The sequence below is a fragment of the Phodopus roborovskii genome, unplaced genomic scaffold (assembly GCF_943737965.1).
Source record: "Phodopus roborovskii unplaced genomic scaffold, PHOROB, whole genome shotgun sequence".
In the NCBI taxonomy this organism is placed as follows: domain Eukaryota; kingdom Metazoa; phylum Chordata; class Mammalia; order Rodentia; family Cricetidae; genus Phodopus; species Phodopus roborovskii.
The window spans coordinates 3743368-3762789 of NW_026125506.1; the positions used below are offsets into that span (position 1 = coordinate 3743368).

Genomic DNA, 19422 nt, shown 5'->3' on the forward strand with positions numbered 1-19422 from the left:
TTAATTATACTTTGAGAACCTGTCTCAAAAAAAAAAAAAAAAAAGCCTCAGTGGATTATAAAAATAGGATAAAAAGAGTCATGGGGAAATTGGAGTAATATGATCATGATACATTGTGTATGTGTGTGAGGTCAAAGAATAAAAACTTCAGACGTCTTTTAAGAAACCCAGGTGTTCAGCAATTGCATTAATGACAATGTTGATAATGCTTCTGCAAGTCTATTGCATGTATAGTGTGGGGCAAAGCCAAGGAAAAATTTCTCAGGTCACTAAGCTAGAAGTTAAATGAGGGAAATGGGAGGGAGTTTCAAGACAGCTACAGTGAGGGGCAAGAGCTTCAGTAACCGACTCAATGGGACCACACAGCTGTGCACACGCACACACGTGTGCAGCGCTCTACCGTCTGCAGCATCCACCTATCTTCCCAGTGAGAAACCAGGATCAAGGTCTGCTAGTAAAGTAACGCTGAAGCATCGTGATCATTTCTCCTCCTCCTTTTTATTTTCTGTATGATGTGCATTTTGCCTTCCTGCGTGTCTATTCACCATCGCATTTGTGTCTGGACATTAGAAGAGGGCCTTTCATCCCCTGGAACTGAATCCAAGGACAGCTATGAACCTCCATGTGAGTGCTGGGAACTGAACCTGGGTCCTCTGTAAGAGCAGCAGCCAGTGCTCTGAATCACTGGGACATCTCTAACGGCCCCCCATCTCGGCTTCTTGGCAAGCACTGAAGCTGTTGAAGAAAAAGCAGCCATGGCAAAGGATCCCCAGAACCCACTTAGTAGATTCCCAAGAGTAAAAACGAGCATTAGTGAGGATGATCGACATGAGTGAAGCACATCAGATGCCCATAAACCTGCAACAAGCTTATCGTCTCTGGGTTGCCTCGATGTGGGCTCACCGCACAGGTGTGGTGGCTGGATACCACACTCCTAGTGAGTTTCCAGCTGGGACTGGAGAGATGGCTCCACAGTGAGAGCACTTGCTGCTCTTCTGGGGGACATGAGTTCAGTTCCCGGTACCCATGTGGTCTTGCTTGGGTCACGATTTCGGCGGACCTATTACACAGAAGACAGCAGGGAGAGGGTTTTCCCTGGCTCCAGGGACCAGTGTAGGGAGACATCTGCTGGCCGCCGTTTTAAAGACTTTTTTTTTTTGCTTTAGACCAAGCACACCCAGGCTGAAGGAACACAATAGTGATGCGTGTGCGGCTGGTGGCCCACAGCTCTATTGGGAAAGTTTCCATTACTGCACGAATGTCCTCCCTCTGCCTGCAGCCCGCCACCCCTGCCAACCCCACCAGACGACAATTGTTCTGAGTGTCTGCTATAGATTAGCTCTGCTTGCCCCTTTGTATCTGGATTCTTTCAGTGACTGGGAGGGCCTTCCACGCTCTCTCGAACCCTTTACTTGGCTTTTATCACTACGTTCGACCTCAGTGCAGATGGCCCACATCCATTCTCCAGTTGATGGGTCTTTGGACCGAGTCCAGTTCCAGGCCATTTTGAATGAAGCTGTGCACGGGCTGAACTTGCTGTCCCAGTCTTTTGTGGACCTGGGTTTACACTGCTCTTGTGTAAATGCTTAGGGGTGGAAATATGAATCAGAAGCTAGAGACATGGCTGACTTCATTAGAAACTGCCAGGATGCCCTTCCTGCCAGCAACACACATGGAGCTCAGCCACATTCGCTGGTGTTGGCCACCTACCTGATCTCCTCTGGTGAAACCTTCATGGGGTTTGCAATGTACTTCCCTGGGGTGGCCACTAAATAAAATGCGTCAAGAGACCATTTCTCTATTTTCCTTTGTAATGATGTCTATTCAAGTCTTTTGTTCACCCCACCCCCGGGTGTGTGTCTCCCCGCCTTAATGTCTTTACTATCTGTAATCTTAAGGTTTTTTAAAATTTTATTTGCATTGGTGTTTTGCCTGCATGCGTGTCTGTGGGAATGTCAGGTCTTGGAGTCACAGGAAGAGCAATCAGTGCTCCTAACCACTGAGCCATCTCTCCTCTCCCTGCCACCTGTAATTTTATCTAGGACATGTTTCTGCGTTCTTGGCTTTTTATTCAAGGGACTGAAACAAAGCCCCCAAATATCCAAAGGAAAGAGCTAGAACGTCTCAGAAAGAAGGTATACTGCTGATATTAACATTAGGCCCAGTGGTATCATGGAATAATAAGGATGAGGAAAAACAGATAGGCTGAATAGATGTTTATTTGGGACGAAATAACAGAGACAGCAGGTTCCCATCCCAAGGATGACTCTGGGTGCTCTGTCTAGCAAAGAGAGTGCTCCAGGGTCCCTGCCTAGTTCCCCCAAGTCATACCTGCACCTGTCCCCACCCCCAATGGGCGTGGTCAGTGCAACAGGTGCAGATAGAGTGGATATCTCACTACAATTCCCCCTTTAGTCTAAAGAAAAGATTTAGGCTTGATACAAAACTATATACAAAACAGTGAATAACAAGTGTGCTCTAAGAAAAGGAAAACTGAGAACAAAACCACCTACATATCTAGTCCTAGGGTGAGTTTACAATAGAGTTGTCCTAAGCTGGAAGTCTAGTACCTAATATATCTAACTAGGAAGAGAGAATAATAGTTGTGATAGTTTAATCTTCAACCTCATCAAGACCTGAGAAGGAAAATAATGATACTAGGGTAGACAGGAAGTGCAGATGGGCAACTTCCAAACGGTACAGCGAGGACAGAAACAGCAAGCCACCTGAACAGTCATCCTAGGTCTCACAGCGACGTTGGTACACCCAGATTTGGCTAAGGCCAAGAGAACTTGACAGACCACAACAACAGCAGGGAGGTAGAATGGCTGTCTTACCATGACTTGGCAAGGTCCAGCAGCCTTCTATATTTGTCTCCTGCAAGCACATAGGACCGCATGTCCAAATCAGTGGTCAAGGTGGGGGCAATTCTTTGCCCAAGAGGCCATTAGCCGAGGCAAGGATTTACTCCAGAAGGAGTGATGCCAGTGTCCAACATATTCTCGGGAAAGGCATAACGCTGTCAGGAGCAATAGTGTCTCATGTCAACGGAGTACTAATATTAAAACATTTAAATGCCATGTTCTGCAGGTCTATGAAGTGTCTGAAGATTAAACATGTATGTCTCACTAACCACTTAAGCATAACCTGGGTGACACAGCTAAACACTGAGCCAAGCTCCTGGAATCCAGGTGCAGAGAGGGAGGAATAAGAAAAGGGGTCCAGACCAGGCTAAGAAACCCAGAGACAGCTGACCTGAACCAGGGGGACCTCACGGACCCCCCAGACTGATAGCTGGGAAATCAGAATTGGACCGACTCAGACCCCCCCCTAAACGTGGGTCCCAGAAGTCTAAGGAACCTCTGATGGTGGAACCAGGATGTTTCCCTGGTGCACCAAAGGTCTTTGGGAGCACATTCCCCATGGAGGGACACTCCCTTAACCTAGAGGCAGGAGGGAGGGCCTAGTCCCTACTCCAAATGACTTGACAGATTTTGATGATCCCTCCTGCAAGGCATCACCCTCCCTGTGGAATGGGGGTAGGGGAGCATGGGAGGGAGAGGGAACTGGGATCAATATCAAAATGAGAAATAATTTTAAAAAAAGAAAAAAAAGGAGACATGGGCGAGGATAATCTGTAATATTTAGGAACTTAGATATAAAACTGGTTGAAACTTCCCTGAGTAAAGCAGGGACAAATACCTAAGCAATGTAACTATGTACGTATATGTACATGTAAATCCCTAAAGCAGAGATAGAGTAGAAATGTCTAGACCAGAACTGTATAGTGCAGAATGATGGAAATATCCTAACTTGTATCAATATACAAAATGTCTTGAGCACAAGTAAAAGTATACATACATAGGATATGGTAAGGATAATGTGCACAAAACATTGTAAATGGAAATATTTCACAAATATGACAAAATATAACATACAAATCATCTGGAAAGGTAATATAAACTTAATTTACATAGGTTACCACCTATAAGAATCTATAACAATGTAAGTTGTATATAACTAATAATTACTAAGGTAATTCACAAGAAGATAGGCTAATCTACCTATATCCCATCAAAACCATACCTTTCCCAACCATACTCTATACCTATCTAAGAGATACCCGCATCTAAGTATCACCTTCCATACCCAATCCTAAGTAACTAAAACCCTAAGAAGATGAATATTATCCCTAAAATCCAAGCGTAGGGGGAGGGGGCGTCGTTATCTTAAGATTACTTCCTGCTGAAATGGGACGATGATTATTCCATGGGATCCTGTAGGAAGAAAATTTTTAGCAACAAAATTTCTCAATGGGACTGGCTATAATATTTGTAGCTAGTCTCTGTGTGGCAGGAAATGCTTGACTGGAGTTACATTGAAGCTCTGGCCAGGGTGTAATAAGAAGGTGCACCATTACAGCTAGCTAGTCAGTAGTTGTCTCAAGCAAAACAGTCTCAAACCGGTTTTAGGGTGATGTTTGTAGTTCCGATGCATCAGGTTGAGTCAAGTGGAAACGATGATGTGGGGCCCCATCTTCTTTCCGGAGAGTTCAAAGACTGCTGTTAGGAATCGTTATTATTCCTTGTGGAAAACTTGAACAATATCAACATAAAAATTTCAACCTTTAAAGTATGCATATTGGGAAAGGCAACATTAAGCATGAAAATGTATATGAGGAAAATTAAGATTTCAGAGAGAAAACTGAGTTTAGACAAATGGCAGTCCCCAGATTTTGTTTTATTCTGCCTTACACCAGTTGGCTTCTTGATGTAAGACAGAAACCGTGAATTTAATCTTAACAACATGCTTGAATTTAGAGAAGGAAAGCCAAATCCAACTCCAAAGCCAGCATTGGTTTACATGAATTGGGACTAGAGGAATACTAGATAGTAAAGAGAATTTCTATATAGAAATAGCTCACTAGATTTAAATATTTTTACCATCCAATTCCTCTTCATTAAATGGTTCTTTCTGGAGAGCTGTCTTCTCTTCTGTAGGTACCTACACGTTCAGCGTCTTTTGGCTGTTTGAAGATGAGTGTTTTCCATTTTCCTGTAAAGACAAGAACAGAGCACCTCCCCTACCTTTGAGGTCTCTGCACATCTCATGGGAACTACATTGGTGGATGACTTGTCATTTCTCTTTATTAAGATGTTTCTCTTGTTCAACTTGGATCTTGATGAATTGATTACAATACTCAAAAAACGGTTTCAATTTGCTGGAGACATATGCTGGAGCATTGTCAGTTTTTATTTGTGCAGGTATGCTGAGAATTATTGCAATTAGGTACAGTGATGGCAAATTTTTATCTTTTTCTTATAAAGGTATAGTGAAAAAGCAACCCTTTAAATCAATAACTATAACAGGCCATTCTTCAGCTATCAAAGAAGGCAAGGCCATTCCAGGCTGTAGAGAGCCCATTGGCTGGATAACTTTATTGATGGCTCTCAGGTCTGTAAACATTCTCCATTTTTTTTTTATTTTGATAATAAATACAGGAGCGTTCCAAGGGCTGGTAGATTCCTAGATATGTTCAGCATTTAGCTGTTCCTGAACCAGGCTTTCTAAAGCTTCTATCTTCTCAGAGGTCATAGGCCATTGCCCTACCCAGACAGGTTCATCTGTTAGCCATTTTAAGGGTAGATCTTTTGTTCAGCACTTGTATTCTGTTTTTGTACAGCCTGTATATGTGGTGTCTGTCTTGTATAGTACTTTATAATGTTTTTTTCTACAACCATAAGTTCGTTTCTGGTTCATATCTAACACTGGAGGAATATTAATCTGTGTATTCCATTGCTACAATAGATCACAACACCATAAATTTATTGCTGTTTTACCTGAGATAGGGTTCCAATCCCTAAGAATTGAACATTTACCTCTTGCAGGGACCATCTTGGAGGCCAAGATTTATTAGTTATGATGATTACATCAGCAGCCATGTCAACAATCCTCCTAACAAGCCTGTTACTCATCTTAACTATCAATCTAGGTCTTTGACTGTTCATAGAAGTTTGCCAAAATAAACATTTGTTTCCTTCATTCATGTTTGAGTCACCTTCCATCATTAGTTTTTCATCCAGAGGCATGAGATTTTACAATAGACACACAATTTTCTAATTGTCCTGTGGGAGATTGTCCTCCACAGTGATTGGGAATGTCCAGACCACCTTTGACATTGGGGACTTCTAGAGGCCCCCCAAGGAGTTTCCCGATTATAAAGGGTTTCCTTGCTTGTCTCTGGTGGATCTACATTCATTTGTCCAATGTCGGCCTTTGCCACACCTTCTACATAACCCAGAAGGCTGAGGCCCTCTGTTTGATTCATTCCTGGGAGTGTTATTCCTAGGAATACTATAATTTCCTCTTACCCTACGTCTTACCCTACCACAATTAAGATATCTGGTATTTTGATATTTTTTTAAACCTTTGGAGATGGCTTCTCCTACCCAAGCTTCTAAGTCACCATAGTAAGGAACTCTGTTATCTTGATGTCTTCTCTGACCTTTAGATATGGCTTCTACTACCCAAGCTTCAGTGTTATTGTCATTATACTCAATGTTTGCTGTATATAAGATCCATTCACCCAAGGGTGCTGATCGCATTTTTAAAGGCCAAAGCACCTGTTTGCATTGAGGATTTGCATTCTCATAAGCTAATGATTCTATGAGTATTTGCCTAGCATCTGGGTCTGTTACCTCTAATTGTACTGCCCTAAACAATCTTTCTAGAAATACTTTAAAGCATTCTCTGGGTCCTTGCCTTATCTTGGTAAAGGATTCTATCCTCTCCCCTAATTCATGAACCTTATCCCAAGCATTCAGAGCTGCTATACTGCATAGAGACAAGATGTGTTCATCATAGGCAGCTTGGGTTTCTGGGTCAGCATAAAGACCCTCACCAAGGATTTTATCTTGGGGAGCTTTATAACCTTTCTTTAAGCCCTGAAGTTCAAGAGCTTTTGCTTCCACTCTCCATAAAGCCCTCCATTCTAATTGACAGGAGCTTTCAAGGACGGCTGATATTAATTGATCCCAATCCTTAGGGGTTACCTTGTGACTCCATGCCCATGATTCTACTAATTGCTTCACATATGGTGAGTGCATGCCATAGGAGACTACCGCTTCCTTCACACTTTTTAAAACTTTCATACTTATTGGTTCCCACTGATATGCAACGACACCTTTTGGGTGTTTTTTCATTGTTGATTTTTCAGTAACAGGTACACGGGAAGCCATAGGAGACGACACATTGACCTTAAGCAGGTCTCCCCTGACCCCGCAGGATGTAGGACATTCTAAGTCTCTCTTATGCCCTATTACCTGTACCTCTTCTTTTGGTTTATTAGATCGACGGTCTTCTAAGGTCTGCAATCTATTCATTGTTTTTCTCAGTGTTTGAACTTGTTGAATCACAGAATTTTCCAAAGACTTCATTGAATCAGTCAGTTTGTTTTTTCCAACTATGAGTGATTTCATGCACTTAATATTCTCATCCATAGATATTATCTGAGTGGCACGTAAACTGCCTTCCAGAAACAACGTTCTATCCGCTAGCTTGCCATTATCCTCAGACATGGAACAGACTCTGTCTGCTAGTCTTTCCATCTGATGTTCCGGTTTTCTAACCTTATTAGTAGGCTCGTCCGATGAGGAACAAGCTGTTTCTGCTAGCGTGTTAATGCATTGCATTGTTTCTGTTCTGGTCATTGTGGCAGAGGACATGGAACAAGTTCTGTTTTCTAGTTGGTCATTTTTATGTCCCATGTTTTGTATTCTACCTGTCAGCTCTCTATTGCTATCTTTAATATCCTGAACCTTTCTTTCTAAGCGTTCTATGTTTTGCGTTCTATTTTTCAGCTCTCTGTTGTCATTTTCAATATCCTGAACCTTTCTTTCTAAGCGTTCTATGTTTTGAGTTCTGTTTGTCAGCTCTCTGTTGTCATTTTCAATATCCTGAACCTTTCTTTCTAAGCGTTCTATGTTTTGAGTTCTGTTTGTCAGCTCTCTGTTGTCATTTTCAATATCCTGAACCTTTCTTTCTAAGCGTTCTATGTTTTGAGTTCTATTTGTCAGCTCTCTGTTGTCATTTTCAATATCCTGAACCTTTCTTTCTAAGCGTTCTATGTTTTGCGTTCTATTTTTCAGCTCTCTGTTGTCATTTTCAATATCCTGAATCCTTGTTACTAAGTTTCTTGTGGTTTGTACAAGTTCCTTATTCTTTGCTCTATTCTCAAACCACATCTTTAAGGATATTATGTGAGTTATGAAACTAACTGCCATTATAAAAAATACACATACTCTCATTACATCATCTTCCTCTTCTAAGATCCCATCTATATAGGAAACAAAAAGATTCCTAACGTCTTGTACCATAAGGTTATCCGCCATTGGTATGGAACAATTGATATCAGTTATTATCAGATGAAATTGCGAAGGGTTTTGTAATTACCTTATATATATAATTCTGCTGTCCAGGAACGTTGATGCTCTGATGTTGTAGATCTCAACTCGTAGTAATTACGCCTGGCCAGTAGGTGGCGCAGGTGTAACACCAAACAGCGTCCGGCAGCAAACGATCCTTCCGATTTCCTGGTCCCTGTAGAATAGCCCTTAACAAAGTAAATCAAACGAAACTTTGTTAAATGAAGGAGTGAAATGAGCCTCGTGCAAACTGCTGGGAGCTCAGGGCTAACAGGGGTCGCCTCCGCTAGTACTGGGAACGACTGGCCCCGGGGCGGGCGCTGCGGGGCTTGGCGCGAACGCCACGTGGGGGATGGGCCGGCAGCGGTGGGTGCAGCTGAGCAGCGGTGGGTGCAGTCTCGGCCGCTGCGGGAATAAAGCAGTTGCAGGGCAGATGCAAGCGCCCCACTGCTGCGGTGTGGCCAGCCGGTTTATGGTTTAGTCAAGGGACCCAGCCTGGTGGGGGATGGCGGCGGCGGTGGCGATGGCGGCGGCGGCGATGGCGGCAGCGGGCACGCGGGAGCGCCTGCACCGCTGGAGCAAGGAAACCGCCGCGCAGAGGTGTAAGGAGCACCCGCAGCGACCGGGAAGGAGGGGAACTAAGAGACTGCCGAGTAGCTGGGTGGGGGTTGGGGCGGCTCGGCCGCCTGGGTGCAACCTAATTCCCCAGGGCCCGTGAAGACCCGGATCCCTCTTCTCACACCCGATGCCGTGGAATAATAAGGATCGGGAAAAGCAGATAGGCTGGACAGACGCTGCTTACTCAGGGAGAAATAACTTACGGCAGAGACAGATGAACGCCAGCAGGTTCCGGCCCCAAGGACGCCTCCCGATGCTCTCTGTCTCAGGCCAGCAAGCAAAGAGAGCGCTCCAGAGTTCCGGCCCCAGACCTAGTTCCCCCCGGTCACTTCCGCACCTGTCCCCACCCCCGTGGGCGTGGTCAGTGCAACAGGTGCGGACCGTGAAGATCTCACTACACAGACGCTTGAGAGGCAGAAGCACACAAATCTCTATGAGGTCAAGACCAGCATGGTCTCCATATCGAGTTCAAGTACAGCCAGCACAACATAGACTCAAAAAAAAAAAAAAAAAAAAAAAAAAAAACAGACCACATGACGGGGGAGGGGGAGTACTCAGGCCCTCGGGTTATTGCATAGTTTTTCCCAAAGGTATGAGTTTAGCTTTTAAGAACAGCATAGTTCTATACTTTAAATAATTTACTTACGCCGGGCGTTGGTGGCGCATACCTTTAGTCCCAGCACTCGGGAGGCAGAGTCAGGCAGATCTCTGTGAGTTCAGGGCCAGCCTAATCTACAGAACTAGTTTCAGGACAGGTTCCAAAACAATACAGAGAAACCCTGTCTCAACAAACCAAATAAATAAATTTTTAAAAATTTACGTTTACTTACTCTGTGTGAGTGTATGAGTGTGAGTGAGTGTGTGTGAGTGTGAGTGTGTAGTGAGTGTGTGTGTGAGTGTGTGTGAGAGTGTGTGAGTGTGTGTGAGAGTGTGAGAGTGTGTGAGTGTGTGTATGAGTGTGTGAGTATGAGTGTGTGTGAGTGTGTGTATGAGTGTGTGAGTGTGTGTATGAGTGTGTGAGCGTGTGTGAGTGAGTGTGTGAGTGTGTGTGAGTGAGTGTGTGAGTGTGTGTGAGTATGTGTGAGTGTGTGTATGAGTGTGTGAGTGTGTGAGTGAGTGTGTGAGTGTATGAGTGTGAGTGAGTGTGTGTGTGAGTGTGTGTGTGAGTGTGTGTGTACCAAGGAACAGCCTGAGGGTTTTGCTTCTCTTACCATGTGGGGCCCAGATCATCAGGCTTGGTGACAGGATTGGACTTGGAAGGCCTTTGCTCACTGTGCATGACCCTTTAAAGAATGCAAATGAGTTTGATTATACGCATGTCCAGCTGTGCACATGAAGTGAACAGGACTCGTTTGCTCACTGCACATGCACCCAGGCCACTTCAGGGGGGACCAATGTCCCCTGCTCTCACACCAGACATAACCAGAATCTATGTTTAATGGCTATTAAGAGAGATGTATCCCATTGTGAGGTGTGGCCACATTTTGATGCTTTTGGTGCAGGCAGGGTTACCTAGTTTGTGGAAAGGCTGTTGGTGTATTGTTCAAAGATAGTGAGCTGTGTGTACATAGTATGCTCAGATCAGAGCCCCAGGCTACCAAACGCATCACTAGCAGAGAGGTGTGTGTACAACGTGGTCCAAGCCGAGTAGAGTCCTGGTTGCCACTCTATCCCCTGTGCTAGCTGTCTCACCTTGAGGCAGGGGTTCTCGATCAACCAGAAGCTAGCCATTTCAGCTGGGCTGACTCCCTAGTGAGCTCCTGAAGCCTGCCTGTCTCTGCCCCCTCCCTGAATGCCCAGGTTATGAGCACAGGCAGCCTGAGTTTTCAGCAGGGTGCTGGATATTTAAATTTAGGGCCTTGTGTTTGCTCAGAATCTGAACTGAAGATAGCTGATCTCCTGCGTGCAGCTGTAGTTTTGGTATTTCCTCAATGCTGAGAAGCTTCATCACTGGAGTCCTCTTCCCTCCATCTTTCTCCATCTTTTTCTCTAATCATTGTCTCTGTGTCTCATCTGAGAATACCTTCTGCCTCCCACGGGCGGAAAAATACTCTTATTTGCTTTTAATAGTTTTATTGATTTCACACTCACCTGTAAGAGTGCCTCAATTTACAGACTGCATGTTTGGCTATTAGATCTGTGTGTGTACACATGGTATAAGGGGAGGCCTAAGTTATGGAAATGGACTTCTGGATAGCTAATAATTCCTGCCTCGTCCCTTGAAATGATTTCCCATTTCTTTCGGTACAACAAAAAAGAAAACAACAGCAACAAAAAACCCACCATACCTTTTTTAAAAAATTATTTGTGTGTCTGTGCACCTGTGTGTGAGGTGCCTGTGGAAACCTGAAGAGGCTGTTCTGTAAGAGCAGCGGTCAGTCCTAACTGTTGAGCTGCCTTTGAGCAGCGCTGGCCACTTCAGGGTGACGTGTGAGTCCCCTGCCGTCGCTGCTCTTCATAAGGTTCTTTCGGCTGGCTGAGGACCTTGGCCTGTACCTTGTGTTCTCTGCCTCCCAGATCCAGCCTCGCCTTTCCAGAAATCTGCTCCACAGACATGAAAACTCTCCTGAAGTCAACACGATGTTAACTGCTACCACTAGGGGGCGATGGAGGCACGCCGCAATTTCCCGGAGTGTTTCTCTCTTCCTTGTTCCGTTGAGTTCGGGGGTTGTCTTTGATTTCTGGCAGTACCCAAGTAAGACATGCTCTGACTGTGACATAATCCCCCGTGGGCCATGTTGTCACACTCTTGCTATATGGTTCACATGTCAAGCCTGCAGGCGTGCCCATGTCCAATGCCGGACCCTCCAGAGTTGGTCCCAACAGCCTCCCGCTGTGTGATGCTTTGGGTCACTGGAGAGGAGCACTTCTGGCTGGGACAGCCTGCAGAAGTCCCTCTTGGTGGCGTCTGAAGCCAGCACTGGGGAGACACTCCAAGTTTGTCCCTCATGGGGAATCCACTATGACAAGGGTGTCTTCTGATGATGGTGACTCATCCCGGTTGTCAACTGGACACCTGAGAAAAGGGACCCTTTCTCAGTTAAAGGATTGCCTCCATCAGGCTGGCTGGGGGACAAATCTGTGGGCAGGTTTTGATTCATGTTAACTGGTGCGGGGGTGCGTGCGTGCGTGCGTGCGTGCGTGTGTGTGTGTGTGTGTGTGTGTGTGTGTGTGTGTCCAGCATAGGCATTGCTGTCCTGGTGCGGGTGGGTCTGGGCTGTGGAAGGACCTGAGCAAGCCAGTGTGCAGTACTCCTCCGTAGTCTCTGTCTCAGTGCCAGCCTCCAAAATTCCTGCCTTGACTTCACCTGTAAAGAGCCAACCCTCATGGCCCCCACGCTGCAGACTAAGAAACTGGCCCACCTCTCCTCCGGGAATCCCAAGCTGGATTCAGACTGTTAACCCGCATTAAGGGCAGGGAGCCAGGAAAGCAAGGTCTGGGCTGGGCTGCTTTCGTTTCAATTTTTATTTTGTGTGTGAGTATGTACACGTGTGTGTGTGTGGGGGTGGATGGGTTGTAATGTGTGTATATGCATGTTGGGGGTGGATGGGTGTGCACATGTGTATATGTGTGTAAATATGTGCATTGCGTGTGGGTGTGGATGGCTGTGTACGTGTGTGCGCATGTGTGGGGGTGAGTGTCTGGGTGTGCCCATGTGTGTTGTGTAAGTGCGTGCATGTGTAGGTGTGGGTGGATGGGTATACATGTGTGTATGTATGGGTGGATGGGTGTACACATGGGTGTATGTTGTGAGTATGTGCATGTGTGGGTGTGAATGAATGGGTTTACACATGTGTGCATATGTGTGAGTATGTGCATGTGTGGGTGTGGGTGGATGGGTATGAACATTGTGTGTACATACATGTGAAGGTCAGAACAATCTGTGTCCTTTCTCAGGAGCCATCCACCTTAGGTTGTCCATTAACAATCTTTTTAACACAGAATTTCTCATGGCCTGGGACTCACAGGTCAGGTTGTCTGTCTACCTGGCCAGCAAACCCTGGGAGTCTGCCTACTGCTACCTCCTGAGTGTAGGACTACATGTATGTGCCATCGTGCACAGCTTTTCTGCAGGGGTTCTGGGGCTCACACTCGGGTCTGCATGGTTGCACGGGAAGCAACCAATGGAATGCTTTACCAGTGGAAACATCTCCTCTGCTCCCAGGCTGCTTTCACGCCTTGGTTCTGCCCTTTAGCAGACTTTGGCTGTGTGGCTCACACCATCCCTCAGTTTCCTCACCGACTGCAACAGAACAGCAGAATCAGAATTAATATGAGATGAGACATGACAAGCCAAGCCTTTAGAATGGTATTGCATCAGCTGCTGTTGCTGTTTACACACACACACACACACACACACACACACACACACACACACACACGTCATCTGCTACTTAATGGTGGATGTGTTCTGAGCAATGCACCATTAGTCAGTTTTGTTATATCAGCACACTATAGACTGATACATCATGGTAACCCACTGCAGGCCTGAACAACATGGTATTGTTGTCCTTTAGTTACAGTTATAAGAATAAAAGCTGGAGAAGGGGTGGGGGTGAGTGGTCCCGGGTGAGGGTCCCGGGTGTGTGGGGTCCCAAGGTAAGGGGCCACGTGGGAGAGCACAGCAGGTTCCATAGCAGGCGAGGGTGACCCATGCGTGAGGGAATAGCACGCCAGGCAGATAGAGCTTAAATGAGGAGTTTCCCCACAGAAAGAAGACACGAGGAAGAGACACATCCGTCTGCACGTGGAAGGTACGCTCACCGCCCGGGACAAGGTTGGAGTGCAGGACTTTGTGCTCCTGGACGCCTACACCAGCGAAGCCGCCTTCCTGGAGAATCTTCGCAAGCGTTTCAGAGAGAACCTCATCTACGTATGTAACCTATGTAACCGTAACCATCCGAGCTGTCCCCTCCCTGTGCACAGCCACGAATGACTTGGCCACAAAGGGCTTGCAGGGGGCGCTCTCCACCCAGCCAGGGAGAAACAGGAGGAACTTATGCCACCCCAGGCCAAAGGAGACACTCCATCAATTTACGTAGCTTGAGAATCAAGGAACAGACTAGGGTTTCCGGCAGACACTGTTATGTTCTGTGTTCACTGCATGTGACCCCTCCTGATGCAACTTCTCTTGGCTGAGCGGCAGGGGGACATTCCTCAGCTTAGCACTGAAGGGAGCAGTGTCTTCCAAGGAGACATCCCTAGCAGATGGTCCAGAGTAGTCCATGCTGGCTCTGACTGGCTCATCTTAGTAGGGATTGAATTGGTCAGACTGGATTACTCCGGTGGTAAAAAGGTAAAGTCCCAGTGTCCTTGACGAGTACTGACAGCCGGGACAGGGTTCCCTAAAGGAGACTTTTGAAACAAGGGGAATAGATGCCAGGCTGGGAACTAAGAGATCACCTTTGTACCATAAGTCCTCAAGGACCAAGAAAACAGTGTTTTACCAAACCATCACAGACAGGCCTTGTCCTGCCTGGCATGCACAGGGACCTGGGTTGGGTCTCCAGAGGAGAGAGAACATATGTGTGTGTGTGTGTGTGTGTGTGTGTGTGTAGTATATATATATACTATATTATATATTTACATCATAATCCAATGTGTCGAAATTAATGTTAATAGAAAAAAAATCTTTTTTTCTTTAAAAAGCAGGTGCTCCTTTTTTTGTTTTTTAAAGATTTGTTTTGTGAAGTGCTCTACCTGCGTGTACACCTTTATCCCAGAAGAGGGCACCAGATCCCACTGTAGATGGCTGTGAGCCACCCTGTGGTGGCTGAGAATTGAAACCAGGACCTTTAGGAAGAGCAGCCAGTGCTTTTAACTGCTGAGACATCATTCCAGCTCAGAAAAACAAAAACAAAACAAAACCAACTTAAATTATATGTCCCAACCCCCCACCCTTAATTGTAAAAGCAGAAACAAACGAACTTTCTGTCTGAGCAAAGTGTAAATGACACAGGATCAAAAGCTGCCATTTCCAGGGGTGAACTTCAACTTCGGGGACAACTTCCCACCCTCAGGGCCATCGATTACATTGACTAAAGTAGCAGGGAACTTTTATCAAAATACCTCCTCTCCTCTGGGTCCGCAGTTGATTTTTGTCCTAGTGATTAGAAAAGTTGGCAGCAATGGTGTGTGTCCGACACAGCCATCTCCCAGGCACGGTGTGAAACAGCGAATCCAGAATCTGAAAGCACCCCCACACATTTTCAAAGGGAACCGAGAATTCTTGTTTTGGCTTTAAGAACTTACAGTGCCTCCCTTATTTATGATGGTGTTCCGTGGGGTCTTTTATCAGGGGTTAGGTCCCAAATGTGAGCACTTGGAACGGTTTGACTTGGGAGTCAGCAGCGGAAGTCTGGAGATGCTGATGGGAGGCTCACATACGGCTGCAGAGCTCAGGCCAGCAAGCTGGCCTTGCGCGTTCAGCCGGAGCTCAGGGAGACATCGGTGAAGCATTAATTGAGTCCAGGCGCCCACTCAGGGACATCCATTTATGAGAGAGTAATGGGCTGGCCTTCATTTCACCGGGGAGAGGTGTTTCCCCAACCCATTGTATTTAGAATGGGGTGACAGTTCCTGCAGCGCTCGGCCTCACTCTGACAGCCTCATCCCCTTCTCCCTTCCCCCCCACACCCACAGGCTTTAGCTGCCCTGGTCTAGTCCTGTCAGCCTCCCGTCTGGACCCTTTGTCCTGAAGCACACTGCTTGATCACGGCTAGCTCTTTGTCCTTCAATCTCCTATACAGATGTCTGCTCCTCGGTGGAATCTTCTGGAAGCCCGCTAGCTAATGCAGCCTTTCTGCTTGTTGCCTTCTCTCTGCACACCCCTGGGCCCTTCACGGATGCTGCCTTTAGCCTGGGCTGCCTGTTTGGGTGCCCTCACTTCTCTACACACAAGCTCTGTGTCCGCAAAGCACACACTCGTTGATTTACATCCCCAATGTGGCGGCGGCGCCTGGGGGGGGGCTGAGTGCGGGACACTATTTACACGCAGAATCCCTCACCCATGGTGCGCTCCCTTCCTCCAGACATACATCGGAACACTGCTCGTGTCTGTGAACCCGTACCAGGAGCTGGGGATCTACACTGCCAGCCAGATGGAACTTTATCAAGGGGTTAATTTCTTTGAACTACCACCACATGTGTAAGTAGCTTCCCCCACGGTCGCATGCTCCTGTCTGTCTGTCCGTTCGTCTGTCCATCCGTCCATCCATCCACCCACCCACCTATCCACCCATCCACCCACCCACCTCCGTGATGGATAGTCCTTTAGGTCCTGCACTCTTGCATGCCAAAGCAGTAGAAAATGTTAGCAGAACACTTTAGTATCTCAGCTTAAATGGACAAGAGGAGGGATCTTTGCGGAGCCTCAGAAACGTGAGTGGCTAGAGTCATTTTCTGAGATGTTGCTGCTGTGGCGCCACCTGCTGGTGCCCGAGCGCCACTGCAGTCACTGCAGCTAGGGATGCCTCTGTCTGGTCCTGGGCAATCCCTTGTCTAGCCTGAACACGCTTTTCAGCCTCCTACTTCCCTCTGCCGCTGGCTCCTAGGCTAGTTCTCCCCTTGTGAGTCTTGGAGGCTAAGCCGCTCCTCTCGATATATCTGCAGATTTTTCCTCATCAGCACCATGGATGCCATGGGGATAAGGTGTTCATGGTAGTTTGACCTCATGGGCTGACGGTGCTGAGAAAAGAGAAAACCGCATTTTATCGTATTTATGGAACTATTTAATACTTAGACCAGATGATGTTTCTACCCACGGTTAGTAGAATCTCTTATGAGGATTGGATTTAACATCTAGGTTTATTCTCAAAAGAAATGTAAATAAAAAAAATATGGAGCTCGAGGTATAGCGTGGTGTGGGTGGGCAGTGTGTTTGGCTAAAGCTCTAGAATCAAGCCAGTTAAGCTGTCTGGATTACTTTTCTGTTGCTGTGATGAAGCTCTCATGGCAGAGGCAACTCAGGGCAGAAGGGTAGAGTCTGCTACGGTATGGAAGGAGGCGGGGGGGGGGGGGGGCGGGAAGCTGCCGGTCACATGGCATCGGCAATCAGGAAGCAGAGAGCACTGACTGCTCACCACTGCTCAGTTCTCTGTCCCGAGTCACACAGTCCAAGATCCCAGGCATCCTTCCCACGGTGGGCGGGTCTTCTCCCCTGGGTCCCCCACAGACCTTCCCTCTTCCCAGGCGATTCTAGATGCTGCCACGTTTGCACCAGCTGTCACCTGGGTAGATTTTGAAAGGGCATGCCTTGCCTTAAATTCCCATGGTGACTGGAGTTTGTCACCAAGGACTCTTTCTACCAGGCCACTCAGGTGATCCCAGCAGACAGGGCCTTTCTGAGGTGGCGCAGTCTGCCTGTGACTCCCCACAGACAGGGTATTTGGTCTTTGTGCCCTGTATGTAGTATTAGAGCCAGGGCAGATGGCCGAGTTAAGAACCAGCATGCTTCCGCCCCCCTCCAGCTACGCCATTGCCGACAACGCCTACCGCACGATGTGCTCGGAGCTGAGTAGTCACTTCATCCTCATCTCTGGAGAGAGTGGGGCCGGGAAGACAGAGGCCTCCAAGAAGATCCTCCAGTATTTTGCAGTCACCTGCCCGATGACTGAGTCACTCCAGATCGCCCGGGACAGAATGCTGCTTTCCATTCCTATCCTGGAGGTGAGTGGCCTTAAGCACCCCTTGAGGGGACTTCCAGGGGGCCCCAGGGAGAAGGAGCCCTCTGCCCAGGTATAGCAGTAAACTAGGCATGAGCAGGCATTGTCAGGAGAGGGATGTGAACTGCACGTGGGGGGGGGGCGCGTGGGCTTGGAGGCCCTCCAGCAGGAGCAGGGCCTCAGCAAAGCCATCTTCCGGGCTGTGGAGTGTGTCTGTTCGCCCAGGGTCCGGCGTCTGTAGAAGCCTTGGTGTGTGTGTGCGTGCGTGTGTGTGCGTGTGTGTGTGTGTGTGTGTGTGTGTGTGTGTGTGTGTATGTGAATGACAACAGCGCATGGGATTGGGAAAGTATAAGGCATGTGTGACTGGTTTTCCCTCTAATTGAAACCACCTGGGTTGTCATTTCCACTCTGACACCGCACCAACCTGCTGGCTTATGCAGACAGAACAAGTCACCATCCCCTGTGGCTGCCCCGGCTGTAAGAGACGCTCGGCTAAGGGGTTTGCAACTGGCCCTTGGGTATGAGAGGGGTGTAGTGACAGGCAGCCACCTGCTTCTGCAAAGCCTCATATACCGTCCTAGCTGATTCTAGGGGTTCTAGCAGGCTCCCCCTTCCCCGCTTTCTCGTGCTCAAACACAGCGTTAGAACTGGGTCTGCTGTGGCTGAGGACTGTTTTTAGAAGATAAAGTCTGGTTCCCCTCTTCAGTCCCTCCCACCACCCTCCATTTTCATAAGGAGCATGTCGTTTGAGGGTGGGGATGTGCCGAGCATAGTGAGCTGAAGTGACACTGTGACATTTGTATTCAAAGGCTTTCGGGAACGCCAAGACACTGCGGAACGACAACTCAAGCAGATTTGGGAAGTACATGGACATACAGTTTGACTTGCAGGTGTGGTCACATTCCTGTGCCAGCTCTGGGGGGGGGGAAAGGGGCATCGTTGACCCAAACGGTGGGAAAATACAGGGTCAGGGTAACGTTTAAAAAAATCTGTGTGTGTGTGTGTGTGTGTGTGTGTGAGTATGTGTGTGTGTGTATGTATGTGTGTGTGTATGCATGTGTGTGTGTATTTATGTGTGTGTGTGTATTTATGTGTGTGTATGTATGTATGTGTATGTGTGTGTATGTGTGCATGTGTGTATATACATACATACACACATATATACACACACATATACCACACACACACACTAATTAAAGTGGACAGTTTTACCTACAGCAAACAGATTTCTCAAATGTACCATGTTGACTGATGAAATGTAGGCTTAACATATGTAATTCAGTGTAATGCCCCACACTGTACCCCAGCCAGGCCTAGAATTTACTACAAAGCCCCAGGCTGGCCTCAAACCCATGGCTATCCTGCTCTGCCTCCCAAGTGCCGGGATTGTGTGCCACAGCACGCGGCTGCACCCTGGATCACATTGATTGACAACAGCCTCACTACACACGCGCCTGTCATTGGTGCAGTCTGCATTTTCTAACGGGTTCACCTGTGGTCGCCAGCGCTGTGTAGGGGTTCCTCGCCACCCATGTCTCCGCCCACACTCAGGACTGTCAGATAGGATTCTTGTTCACAGAGACGTAGAACTACGGTAACTCACCTCAGAATTACTACAGTGGTGAGGTGGGGCTGGGGAAGGCTCAGAGGGGAAAGTCACTTGTCACCAAGCCTGACAGCCTGAGCTCAATCCCAGGACTCATGGTAGGAGGGGAGAA

The 19422-nt window shown here is 47.3% G+C and overlaps 2 protein-coding genes across 2 annotated transcripts in view; both read left to right on the top strand.

Moving 5' to 3' along the window:
• Nucleotides 1-19422, top strand: part of Ube3b (ubiquitin protein ligase E3B) — a 184489-nt gene that overhangs the window by 74682 nt on the left and 90385 nt on the right. The gene's annotated exons all lie outside the window — the stretch shown is intronic.
• Nucleotides 8929-19422, top strand: part of Myo1h (myosin IH) — a 41014-nt gene continuing 30520 nt past the window's right edge. Inside the window, exons 1-5 of the mRNA XM_051176366.1 lie at nucleotides 8929-9025; nucleotides 13742-13914; nucleotides 16073-16188; nucleotides 17510-17708; nucleotides 18514-18594. Coding sequence (XP_051032323.1) covers nucleotides 8929-9025; nucleotides 13742-13914; nucleotides 16073-16188; nucleotides 17510-17708; nucleotides 18514-18594 — 666 coding nt within the window. The remainder of the gene's footprint in view (nucleotides 9026-13741; nucleotides 13915-16072; nucleotides 16189-17509; nucleotides 17709-18513; nucleotides 18595-19422) is intronic.